General features: G+C 42.2%; 1 protein-coding gene and 1 long non-coding RNA gene across 19 annotated transcripts in view; one reads left to right on the top strand and one right to left on the bottom strand.

Moving 5' to 3' along the window:
• The first annotated feature begins 651 nt into the window (after nucleotides 1–651).
• Nucleotides 652–9,587, top strand: LOC135092026 (uncharacterized). The gene is made up of 4 exons (XR_010262720.1): nucleotides 652–734; nucleotides 966–1,039; nucleotides 7,361–7,508; nucleotides 9,449–9,587. It is a non-coding gene; the product is annotated as an uncharacterized LOC135092026 (long non-coding RNA).
• LOC135092024 (forkhead box protein P2-like) overlaps nucleotides 3,627–13,169 on the bottom strand; it is a 409,229-nt gene continuing 399,686 nt past the window's right edge. For 12 of the 18 annotated variants that reach the window (XM_063990148.1, XM_063990155.1, XM_063990147.1 and 9 more), the window contains 5 exons: nucleotides 12,465–12,541; nucleotides 12,090–12,191; nucleotides 10,091–10,347; nucleotides 6,773–6,848; nucleotides 3,627–6,670 (listed from right to left, as the gene is read on the bottom strand). In XM_063990148.1, the coding sequence (XP_063846218.1) occupies nucleotides 6,149–6,670; nucleotides 6,773–6,848; nucleotides 10,091–10,347; nucleotides 12,090–12,191; nucleotides 12,465–12,541 (1,034 nt within the window). In that variant the 3' untranslated portion in view covers nucleotides 3,627–6,148. Of the gene's footprint in view, nucleotides 6,671–6,772; nucleotides 6,849–10,090; nucleotides 10,348–10,618; nucleotides 10,744–12,089; nucleotides 12,192–12,464; nucleotides 12,542–13,169 lie in introns of all 18 variants that reach the window. The other 6 variants (XM_063990158.1, XM_063990159.1, XM_063990161.1 and 3 more) reach the window with 4 other exon arrangements.

The raw sequence follows: 13,169 nt of genomic DNA, 5'->3' as shown, positions 1-13,169 counted from the left end.
TTGTGCATATCACTGCAAAGCTGTTTCCTTAATTCAGTCTTTGTGTAATAGAAAGTTCCTAGTGGTGTTAGGTGCCATCAGCTGCTTGGGTTACAGCTGCAGATACTGCTTAGCCTCGGGTGTTTCGTCTTGAGAGAGTTTGGCATTTTTGGTAATATGTTGTTGAAATGATATAGGAAAAAGATGCAGGTAAACTTGATTTAACACTGATAATTTAAATAGCTGGAAATGCGCCTGATTTTTTTTTTTTTTTTTTTTTAGTACACATGGAATGAGAAATGGTAACTCTCTCTCTCTCTCTCTCTCTCTCTTAGATATTGACTGCAGCGAAATTATCTCAGTTCCTTTATGTGAGAAGTCCTATTCCTCTTATTAGTTGTGTTAGTGTGATTATGTAACTATTATTAGGTAACTACTTGTATATTTCGATCCTTCAGTTCGTAAATTCAGGTCGCTGAGTTGGAGGAAGAGGAGTGGAGGAAATAGTTGAAATACCTTACGCTTCACATCACAACACAAATCCATCAATAATCCTTTGGTAATGCGTATTAATCACCTATCTGAAATAATGCATAACATATACATAAAGATTCATGCGTGGTTCAATGGTGGTTCGTTGGTTCGACTCTGCTTCGTTTCCTCAATCCAGGACCTTCCTTCTATTGCGCACTTAGCCATGGAGGGCGCAGCAGAGTAAAGCGTCCCACATATTTGCTGTTTTCTACACGTTTCAAGTAAGTTGTAAGAGTTTTTGCATTGTATCAAATTGTATAGGATGATTTAGAGTCACTGGAGAGAGGAAAGAATGGCTGAAGAGTTACGGAAGGTAGTGTATTGCGAGGTAGATGGGAGGAAGGGAGGGAAGAGGGAGGACATCAAGGGGTAATGGTGGTGGTGGTGGTGGTAGCTGTCCTTGAAAGTTAATGACATTTCTTTCGACATAATTTTCAGTGTCTCGCTTTCAGATTTTGGTTGATGCGTCGCTGGAACTTGACTGGACTGAGAAACGAAGTTGCTTTTTACGAGTTGGTGACGCACGGTATGTTTGAGTATGCGCTCGTTTTCTTTATATGCAAGAGGTGACTGAGTTAAAGGGAGCGCTGAGTGAAAGTGAAGGAAAGCCGTGGTAGACAGATTGTGATGGCTTAAGAAGCTTCGCATGTATGATCCTATAAGCTTTTCTCATTTATTTACCAGTTAGTTGTCAGGTCTATGTATGACGCGGGTAGGATTACGAGAGTTCTGTCTTTTCTGCCGAGATTCCGAGAAACTGCCTCGAGCCAAGATCATCTTCGATACTTAGGACACCATGACACAGGCATTTTCGGGAACTAGTCGTGGCATCTACAGGCGCCCTTCCAAGCATGAAAGTTGGTCGCTTGCGTAACCTGTTGTCGATGCTAGAGGGGAAGTGATTGAAATTTGGCGTGTTTTATTCGGGGGCAACTAGTCTTAGTGCGGCTTTGTTTCACTCCAGGCCGTGTCAAGTCACCATGGATGGATGGATGGATGAATGGATGAGTGGGACAATGGATGGATGGACGAGTGGATAGATGGATGGATGTATGAGTGGACGTATGGATGAGTGGACTGATGGATGATTGGATAAATGGATGAGTAGATAGATAAATAAAAGAATGGATCTATGGATGGATGGGGGAATGGATAGAAGGATGGGTAGGTGGATAAATGGATGGATGGTTGGATAGATGGATGGGGGAGTGGATAGATGGATGGATGGTTGGATGGGTAGATAGAGGATGAGTGGATAGGTGGATGGATGCTTGGGTAGGTATAGATAGATGGATGGATGGATGAGTGGATAGGTGGATAGATAGATGGATCATTGGATGGGTAGATAGATGGATGGGAGAATGGATGGATGGATGGGGGAGTGGATGGATGGATAGATGAATGGATGTATGAGTAAATGGGTGAATGAATAGGTGTAGATTATGGTAAGACATGTAACTAATACAGTGGTACCTTGCTATATGTCCTTAATCCATTCCAGATCCTCGGACTTAAGCCAAATAGGATGCATACCAAACAAATTTTTCCATAAGAAATAAAAGGAAAATGATTAATCCATTTCCATGAAAAAAAAAAAAAATCCTATTATTATTGGCATATTATACAGTACACCGATGGGGTTGTATAAAATAATTTAAATGCTGCTTAATACTAAATTATATACCATATTTGATGACATATAAGATGTACCCCCATTTCAGTAGGGCATATTTAGGAAATAAGTTTATGTATTTAAGCATGTAATGTTTAAAACAAGCTAGTGGTACAGCTGAACAAAAAGCAAGCAATCAAAATAGTAAAAATATTCTACATGATTGCAGTAATAAATCAGAGGTAGTGACCTGGTCATGGAGGCGAGGCGAAGAATGTAGTCCAACTGCTGAGATGTCAACAACACAATTGGTGCATCACTGAACAGGGCAATGTTTTCATTTTCAACATTTCCTCACGTCATATTATGGTTGAAAAATATGATACAGCACCCTTGCCTATAATGTGTGTAAATCTTTGGGTGTATGGATGAAGCATACTGTATTTCAAAATTAAATTTACAGGAGGCTTCACATTTGCATATTAGGCACAGGGTGATTTTTTGAGCCATTTTTATGAAAAAAAGGTGTGTCTTGTATGCATCAAATACAGTAAATACAAAAGCAATTAGATGAAATAAATTTTAACCTCACTTTACCTTGCTGAGAAGAGTTGAGGATGGTGCTGAGAAAGGAGATGTTATTGTTTGGAAGGAGAGTCCTGCAACTTGGAAACACTGCTTGTGGGCAGTTGACTTTGTCACGAGAGAGGTAAACAAGGGTATCATGCAATGTCATGACTCATTTTTACTCATACAAACAAGTTGTATTCCAAGCAAAGGTCATATACCAAGCAAATTTTTTCATGTCCTAACAGGACATACACCAAGCTGGACTTATTCCAAAGCAATATACCGAGATACCAATGAAAGTCATAAGATGTTTTACTGAATATTTGTGTTTGGAGTAATTTCATAATGTACTTTTTAAAATGAGGTTTGGGCTAATGACTTCATTTCCCACCCTTTCCTTCTAACATTTTCCTGGCAGGAGGGTTGCCTCTCAGTATGGGAGGCACTGATCCAGGGCCTGGTGGCTCTGTGGTGAAGTGCTTGCCTCATGGCCCAAAGATTGCAAGTTCAGTCCTGACTTACAGCAGCTTGTTGGCAGAAGTAGCTACTTGGTTCTTGATGGCTTGTTGTACTATGACTCACCTTCCTGCAGTACATGTTTGCAGTGATGCAGTAATGCCGTATTTCCCCTCTAGAGCATCATGGAAGCACTGGGAAACTGATGTGGAAGGATAAATGAAGCATGGGAGGCTGGGGAATGAAGCTTGGAGGAACACTCAGGGTGATCACAAGTGACAGGTTACATGTCAAGCCAAGTTGATCACCAATACTTGAGTGACCTGTGGCTGGCTTTCACTGTCCTGCCATTCCAGTGAGATGCTTGAGGTGTCCTGGAGAACCTGCATCCAGCTCTCTAAGGTGGTCTCAATAACACACACACTGGTATTGAAAGCACCAATATACATAAAGGCTTTTAATTAAACAATGCATGACAAGTTTTCTTTTTTTATATTTACATATATTTTAGAAGTTATCATCACATCTTTATGATCAAGGCTTTCACATTCCACTTTGAACAAATGTGGTATGACTTACAGTGCTTGTTAAGGGTGTGATGCATATGACATTAATTCTTAATTATGGAGTATACTATGGTCTATGATTTAGAGCCTCATCCAATTCCACATAGCCAGCCCTCTGCAAGCAACATCACTGGTAACATTACAGTTTTCCTCATACAACTTTTAAAATGCAAAAAAGTGGGGAGTTACTCTACGACAGTCACTCATGTTTGCTTACACAGAGCCAGTGTGTGACAGCAGCTGGGACCTGCAGATAGGAGGTGGGCAACATTTGTTCTTCACAATAAGTACATCTGACAGTTATTGCTTAGGGACTGGGTTTGGTCACCCACGGGGAATGTACTACAAGAAGCTCATCAACTACCTTGTGACTCGCGAATAACAGGAACACATGGCAATATTGGAGGCAAAACTACCATGGGGCGACACCGTTTGTATCACTAATCTCGAAAGAGGGAAGGAGCCGCGGAGGGGAGGCAGCTCGGGGGTCGTAAAAGTTAAAAGTTGATAAAGTTAACACCGGAATACCTAACAAGTTACGTCTAGGTATCAGAGAGAGTAAAAAGATCTGAAAAGTTTTGTACATACCCCACAGTAGTCCTGAGTCCCTAACACAGCAAAACTATCCTACAAATAATACAGTACCCATCGTGGGCATGCATTACTTTTTAGCATCTTAAAAAATGCATTCTACAACAGTGGTCCATTCTACAAGGCTTCTACTTATCAAGCCTATTATGTACTTTTGGGAGAGTATACGCAACACTGTCTCTGTCTGTCCACGGGCTTTCCTTGCGTGTGTGTGTGTGTGTGTGTGTGTGTGTGTGTGTGTGTGTGTGTGTGTGTTTGTATGTTTGTGTGTGTATGCTTAGCCATGCCAAAAGTTGTGTTTGTGTTGTCTCTCATCAAAATTCAAAACTAAATACCTGATTGCATTTATCGTGAGTATAAAACTGTATTTTTAGTATAAACTGCAAAGTACACCCAAACCCACACACAATGTTTGCATTCACGCTGCTCTATTGGTTGATGATTGCTGTGGTCATGTAGATGAAAAGGAAATGCTCAAATTTTATTGTAACTTAGATCATGTTTTGTGGTTTTGAAAGTTTTACAATTGAGTTCCAAGATTCGGTAAATTGGGTAACTTGATCTCTCCTTTTTTTTACTTTTTTTTTCAGGTTTGGGATGGTAATTTTAACCCTAAAATTACACTAGGTAACTATAATTCTATGGATCTTGTTTCTGTGCTGTCCTAACCCCACTTAATCTAGAATATAAATTACAAATAAATAATGACGTAGGTGGGATTGCTTGAGGTACAGGACTACAGCAGTACAAAATGAAGAATACTGTGCACTTACAGTAAATGCTAACAGCGGGTACTCTTGTAACATTACAGGGGAGGGGGAGGGGGAGGAGAAAAGAAGCACATTTCACAAAAAAAATGCATCATATAAAAAATAATGGTGAATCTTAAAATTACCATTAACAAACCTTGTAACTTTGCAGGTAAAATACATAATACCTTGATAGTCAACAGTCTACCTTGGTGACTATGGGAGGCCCAGCCGGGCAGACTGACTCCCTCGGCTGTCATTGTCATGGAAGAGCTACTTGTCGCTTCGAGATGAGATCAAATTTCACCTGTTTGTTTGTTTGTTTGTTTGTTTGCTAAGTTCCATTCACTCTCAAATTTTTATATGGCACTTGAAACCTCTTTTTACTTGTGATTTAGTTACATTTTACTGCCACGAACACCGTGTGTAAACGTCGTGCCAATGGTTGCATCACTTTAACCTTAATGAGATTGCAGGAGGTGCAAGCATGAGCAGCATAACACTGGGCAAAGGTTGACAAGAAACAGGGGCTAGAAAAGCACAGTAGGATCTTGCAGACCCATCTAGGAATGGTACACAGGTGGTGGTTTGACCGCCTGTCCTCTTAGTCTACACTACACTATGTGAAGCAAGTTCCACTGTGTGTCTGCCGTTCTACATACATGACTACTTTACTACAGTATGCAATCACATCCTTGTTTAGTCCTGTACAAAACAAGCTTCCTTCCATCACCAGGAGTACATCAACACTTGTGCCATGACTGATGACAGTGCCTTAAGTAAGACTAGTCTGATATGAAAAAAATAAGTCTAATAGAACGCTTAATTCCACCAGTGTAAAAATAACACACTCTTCCATCCTTTCTCAAGCTTTCCAAAGTCACTTGTGCAAGCCGGTTTCAAATATTGAAAAATATTATGAAGAACAGTCTGAATAAGGATGAGATGATAACCATCTCACAATGGAGTCTTCTTGGCGGCCGGCCCTCGTGCGGCCGGCCGGACGCTTGAACAACGATGGCAGTCGAGTTAAGATTGTTTATGGGTTGAAAATCACTGGGAAGTTTGTATCACTGCCCGTCACTACATCACTAGCCTTCTAGAGGAGGTCCCTGACGCATGTGAGCCTCGTGCAGCAGCTGCAGGGGCGGCGGCATCCCCAGTGTGGTTGGCACGTGCGGCACCGCGTGAGAAACTGGGGGCGGGGGGTGCTGGGACACGGGACTGGGGGGAAGGGGACTCCGGGACCTGGGCCGGTCCTCCTCCATCCCGGAGTAGTGGCGGAAGTGGGACATGGGGGAGGACGGGTGGGGGGCATCCTCCTCGCACTCCCTCTGCGTCTCCATCGGACTCTCCTCCTCCGTCATCTCCTGCTTTACCAGCTGGGAGGGAAAGTTCTCTTCATTCTCCTCTTCTTGCTCCCTCTCTCTTTCCCTGTGCTGGGCCTCCTCCTCCTCCTCGTGGCGGGGCATTGCCTCGTGGTAGGACATCGGGGGGGAGCTGCCCTTGTCCATGCTAGAGGCGTGGCTGAAGGCATTGTTCAGCATCGGCAGGTTGGAGTCGGCAAGGGCGGCCTGGTGGCAAAGTTTGTCGATCAGCAGACATGCAGGGTACTGTAACAGGGACAGACTGTACTATTCAGGAACTTAGGAGACTGTGTGTGGATAATTGAGTATTTGAGACAACTGGGTGATAAACAGGACTCATATTCTTACCTGTAGGCTTGCATTAAGAGCCTCGCCATACAGTGTAGGGCTGCTGGTTAGTGTGGGGCTTTTGCTGGACACACCTCTGCAATGTACGGGTTGTGTTAGATGTGTGGTAGCAACTGTGAGTCGACTGGCAGGTCAACTTGCATCTTGTTGTGGGTTGTGTTCATCTTGACAAATGATTATTACAAGTTTGATGTTATTGATAAATTATGTGTGTTTTGAGATTTATTGTTGTATATCATTCATGTAGTTATAGTAGTAAATGATAGTAGTAATAGTATTGATAGTAATAATAACAGAATAATAATAATAATAGTAAACTGTCTATTGATATGGAGATATAAAAACACTAAGAATTTTTAAAAACATGCAAATACATAATAATTAGTAAACATTATAAAATTTTTGAAAACAGTACAACAGCTTCCAGACGGCTCACACACACTTACCATGCAATACTCACCACACAGGTGATAGACTGCCAACATTATCCTTCATCGCAGAAAAACATAACTTTATGGCTTATTAATTTATATCATTCTTCTTCTTAATGTTTATAATGATAATATTCACCTTACCTTTCCCTGGCAGGTTGCTGGTGCGCCTTCAGACTACACTTGAAGGGAAAAAACTAAGCTAGAATAAGCAGATAAATGTGAAGAAATAGCAGGCATAAGGAGACATGATGGAAATGCAAGACACCGAGATATTTCAGGAAATGGCACAACACCAATAAGAGGTATGTATAAATAAATAAATATATATATATATAAATTCAAAGAGAATGGAAAAAGACACGTGAAAAAAGCAACAATTTTGGCATTCCACTAATTAAAAGGCAGATAATAATAAAGTGAATTTGTAAAGAGTAAAATGCAAAAAGACTTGGAAGATTTTGTAAAAGGGAAAGATAGGGAAGATAAAAGTACTTGCGGTTCTTTGGAGGAGAGACGCTGCTGCTTCCTGGTTGAGGTGGCAGATTGGGTTATGTCTAATGCTACAGTCAACACCCAAACGCTTACTGCCTGAGTGGCATGTTGAAGTTTTACCACAAAACAAAAACCAGCACTTGTCATATTTTCAAGGCTTCTTCATTTAGTATCATGAGTGTTTAATTAAATGCGTCTGGGTGTTAAGACCTTAAACCTATTATTGTTTGGCTCAGTCTAAAAGAACAGGATTGCAAATCATACATAAAAAGTCAAAGAAAGGTATATAAAACAAAAAGGTTGAGGAATACAACTGTATATGCAAACACACGTACAGTAAAAATCACAGAATCTTATAAACTTAAAAAGGGAAGGTGGAAGAAATAAGTCAGCTGGCTCTTCAACCAGACTTGTGGTTTCCAGATAGCAGTTCCTGGAGTCATCTTTTTACAGGAATACAAAATAAAACGTTCAGAAAACAAGCGTGGGGGTGATGGGCCAGGATGATGGAAGGATGTGGGCAGGATGGGCGGCCTCAGAGCCTTGTGAGGGACTGGATTCCATGAACATGATGTTTCCATGCTTAGAAAATAAATAATGATACAGGTGTTGATCTTGCTGTCCACATCATGAGGCAACTGGTGGTGTTAACCAGTGACCAGTGATGTGAAGGGCAAGGAATGAGTGATGGGGGAATGTCATCACCTAGAGGGAAGACAGTTTTGTGCATTGCTAGCTATTAGTATGGAGTGCCTTCATTGTTGTCCACTAGTCTTGATGGCAGTGCCACACTCTAGTACAACCTTCCTGCCACAGGAATGAAGGCACTGTACATCTCAAACTCAAATGCATCCAATAACAGCAGAAGCAGAACGAGATGGGAAGTGTTTGCAAGATCAGATCTTTTTAGTCATGCTGTGTTTAGTTTTGCACAACACTGGACTGGCTGAATGTGAAGGACTTTTTCCAAACAGTCTGCCATGTCAAAACAGCTCAATGATTAAGCAAGGAACAAATTTGTAAATCATATAAATCAAATCATGGTACACGAGACAGTAGAGCCCTGCGTTAGATGTTTATCTATCACCATTATAGTTATGCCAATTTCCAGATAAATATTTGTGTTAGGCACATAATTGTAGCTGTTCTTTCCTTTTCAAGTTTCAATTAATCAGGAGGGATAGTTTTTTAAATGCTTGGTTATACATTTTCAATAATTACTCCAGGATCTAATGGCAGGAGAGCCAACGCTTGGCTGTGGTGATCACAAGCAGCTGACTAGTTAGACGGATCAGTGTACGCCTAGGTCAACTTCTAGCTTTATTTTCTCCCTTGATTGATTTTCTTGACTCGTGTGACTTCCATTGATTGATTTTCTTAACTCATATGACAGTGATTGGTGGGTCAAGGAGTGTCTCTGCAGGGTGACGTGTGGCTGTGCTCCTCCCCATGCATCACTCAGCGTTCAGCACCTTGACCCAACCACCATCACTCCCACACTTGAGAAGCTGTGACACATTAGCCAAGGCTACCGTTACTGTCAGGCTCTGAACTCTTGGCTATACATCTGAGAGACCTTTGAACCATTCAGCTGAAGGTGATATAATATACTGCAAACTCTGCTTCCTGTACAACCAAGTTTGCGTTGAGGAACCTTTCAGCATTTTAGGAACTGCCAATCTCAGTATGTATTTAGGAGTAAAACTTTTATCAATTCCAGAGATTAAAATAAAGGGCATCTCATCCTCAGCACTGCCAGAGAAGAATGGAGCTGACGTTAAGTGAGACCAAGTTTGGCAGCACAATGCGGCAAGGTGTGGTGCTGCAGGGAGTGGCTGGGGCTCTACTGTCCGTGGTGTGAGGCCGAGAACAGTCATGGGGGATGAGGTGAGTACAGACGGGTTAGCTACACCATGATTTCCACGATTCTAGCCGAGAATCAAAAGTGAGGGAAGTAGTATGCATAGAATAGAACTTACATACACACCAATACCTACACTTTTGTTTGTCCCTAGTCTCAGAATAATCACTACATGCTACTGTTCATATTTTGTTATAATTATAATCCCAAGCACTCCTCTGCTGAAAGAAAAGTCAACAAAAAAGGCTTAGTTTAGTTTATTCCTGGTGAACAAATTTGACGGTGACTCAGTGGCCTGGTCAACTAAGCCTCCAATCTCAATTTGCCACTTGGTTTCCCTGGTGTTGTGAGGTTAAGTTCCCAGTGTTCAAAAGTATGAAGGAGAGAACATTAGGACTAGGGGGTGTGAGTGGGTGTGAGTGGTGGGTGGAGCAGGGGTGCAGGCGGGCGGGCGGGGAGGTGGACACTTTCATCTGAGAGGTCCCCGCCCGCCCGTGGCAGTTTGCTGCTGAGCCAGTGAGCAGTGCTTACTGTGGGGGCGGGAGCGGCCCTGACTGGGTCGGGAAAGCCGCATGGAAGGCCATGGGGACCCCTTGGTTTGGCGGTAGCCCTGGGTGGAGGGTTTGGTGAAGTGGTGGTGGGGTGTTGGGTTCATATTTCCGGGGGCGGCCGCGGGAGAGGTGGCGTCGCTTCACAAACTCTGCGTCGTCTACCATCCAGAATGAGCCAAAGTCGTCCTCATAGCGCACAAAGCACTTGTGCAGCGAGAGGTTGGTGCGGATCGCATTCTGGACCACCAACAATGACATTAGAGAAAAAGAGAGAAAAGTCAAAGCACAAGGAAAACTCTAGAGAAAAAGGTGAAAAGCCCACCCACGCGCCCATAAGATAAGGCCCCTGGTGGAGAGACATACAGGTGGCGCCCTCTGCTCTCTCTCCCTCCATCCAACTTGCAGTGAGTGTTAACCACGAGAGACCACAGAGAGCAGAGGGCGTGGAGCCAGGGGGGGCGGCGGCAGGCATGGTAAGGAGAGGTGCAGGTTGGGAAGGGCAACATACCCAGTGGCGCAGCGCTGCGGTCGCCTCTTGTAAAACTCCACTTCATCCACAGTCCACACTGCGCCCTTGACGTTCTCCACACGCATGAAACATTTGTGAAGGGACAGGTTGTGGCGGACGGCATTCTAAACGGAACAATACACAAAACAGTAAGCCCAAAGCAAATGAATAACCAAAACAACAAATAATAAAAATAAAATGGATTATTCCTGGATCTATTGAGCAGCCAAAAGCAGCAGCTAATCAGTGTTACTGGCCTAAAATAATACTTGTAATTGTTACACTGGCTACAGGGCAGTCAAATTAACTTTTCAAAATGTTACTCGCCATCATGCTGAAGATTCACAAAGAAATAAAAATAGAATTTTTCAACTGTATATTACTCATTGTTTGCACCATGCAATGTAATGCATAAATAAAGGAGTAAATATTCTACACTATGAGCATCAAGAAACCAGGCTTGTCATAACTCGTCAAGACGCGGCAGCAGCCACCAGCCAGACGGCACTTGTAAGGGAAACTCAAAGAGCTTTACTGGTGCTAGCAATAAAAAGCAAAAGTGTCCTGGGGAACTGAAAGTCATGTCTGATCTTTGGCGGGCACTCGAGGACAGACAAACACAAAATAGAATGAGAGAGACTTAATGTCAGCGAGCAGAGGAGGGCCGTGGTACTGGGAGTGATAGCCTGTGAACAACTTCCAATAGATCCCGTGGTGGAAATAGAAGTAGGAATATTAATATTTGACACCACAGTGGTGCAAACATCACTGACTCCCGCGGGCACTCTACTCGTCTTAGTCTGGGCTGGCCAGCATGGCTCAGGCAGAGTGATTCAATACCAGTGACTTGTGTCTGTATCTGAGACTTGTTACTTCCACAGCAAAGACCAAAGACTGAGGTGAAGAGTAAAGTGCCCAGGGAGTTTACAATTGGGCTCCGTGAAAACTGAAATCACTAAATAGATGAGAGAATTTGTGGTGGGCATTAGAGTCACTTAACATTACTCAAAGTAACTGTAAACTATCAGCAATTGCTGTGATGTGAAGCTTGGCAAGTGCTACAAGAGGTTTTCAACAAAACCCTTGTTCTCTTTATAAGCAGTAGAATGCACTAAAAATAATAAAGGACATAATAGCAAGAATTTAACTCTTCAAAATTTTTCATAATGGTCTACCATTATCTCAGTATTGTCAATACTAAGTTAGCTAATCAGATTTACACATGTAAATTACATTTTTGGAAAACTATAGGCATCTTAATCTTTACTAAACTAATCCATATACATAAGTACACTTATTAATAATTCATTAATAAATAATTCATGTTAATTTTCGGAGTGTGTGGCAGTCACCAGCAGATCACCAGGCACTGTGGTGCACAGCAGTGTGCCCGGGGACACAGTGTGGGGGGCGTGGCTGCACCACCACACCCGCCACACACCTCACACACCTGCCGCTCACACATACGCACCTTCCATGTTGCTGCATTGCGTCGGAAGTAAGCAAATGTGTTCTGGAACCAATTGTATATCTCGTTGAGGGTGAGCTGTTTGTCCGGGGACTCAATGATGGACTGTGGATCAAAGGAAGGCTATTAGACCCACAATCTTATTGGATCAAAGGAAGGCTATTAGACCACAATCTTATTAAAAACTTTAATTAAAGTTGACAATTATACAATATACTAGTTCATGCACTGTACTTATGTAAGCTTTAAGTCACTCACTCAGTTTTTCAGTTTTGTTCACATGCTGGACTTGTGGAGTGAGTTACAAAAGTGCTGTCGAAGTCCCTACAAGTAATCCAAATAATTTAAAGGTGCATTAGTCATCAGTTGTTGGCTTACCTGGCGTATTAGTGAGGCGTAGGTGAATGGCGGCCGCACCTCAGTGGTCTTATAAAACTCTCGATTCCTCTGAATTTCTGTTTGGGGGAAAAGTTCACTCGTCATTTCATACACAAGGAATTTTTATACAAGCTTCATTATTCATAACACTACATACTTTCATTCATATAGAGCATTATTACTTCATCTTAATAGAAACCATGCCATCAATAACAATAAACTCATGGCCTGTATAGTAATTCCTTATCAAATTAGCTTGAAAAAACAAAATGTACACAGTACAATGACAAAACACCATCACTTATATTAAACTCTCAAGGCTATATTGGTTTGGAAGAAATTAAACAACTCCACCTGTGTATTAAAAAGAAGTAAAGCTAAGGAACCCAAATCTTGCACCTTGGAGAATGTAAACATGCACACTTGGCCAGCTATCCGACCCATACCTACTCTAATGTTATCCCCCGTGTGGTGCTGAACACTGCTTGGCTCATGAGTTAGTGTACTTAGGAAACATGGAGGATAAGTGAGTATGCAAGTGTGGCTGTAGTACAAAACATATGCAGGTGTATCTGTCATAACATAAGTGTACTACACCTATGAATGAAGTATGGACAGTAATCAAGCAACATTTCCCACTCTCTTCTGTGTCAAGTGCTTTCCTTCAAGCCCTCTGATCTGATAGGCATCTATAAATTCTCAGAT

Source organism: Scylla paramamosain, chromosome 39 (assembly GCF_035594125.1).
Source record: "Scylla paramamosain isolate STU-SP2022 chromosome 39, ASM3559412v1, whole genome shotgun sequence".
Taxonomy (NCBI): Eukaryota; Metazoa; Arthropoda; class Malacostraca; order Decapoda; family Portunidae; genus Scylla; species Scylla paramamosain.
The sequence above is the reverse complement of the archived record's forward strand: the minus strand, read 5'-3'. Positions and strand labels throughout refer to the sequence as shown.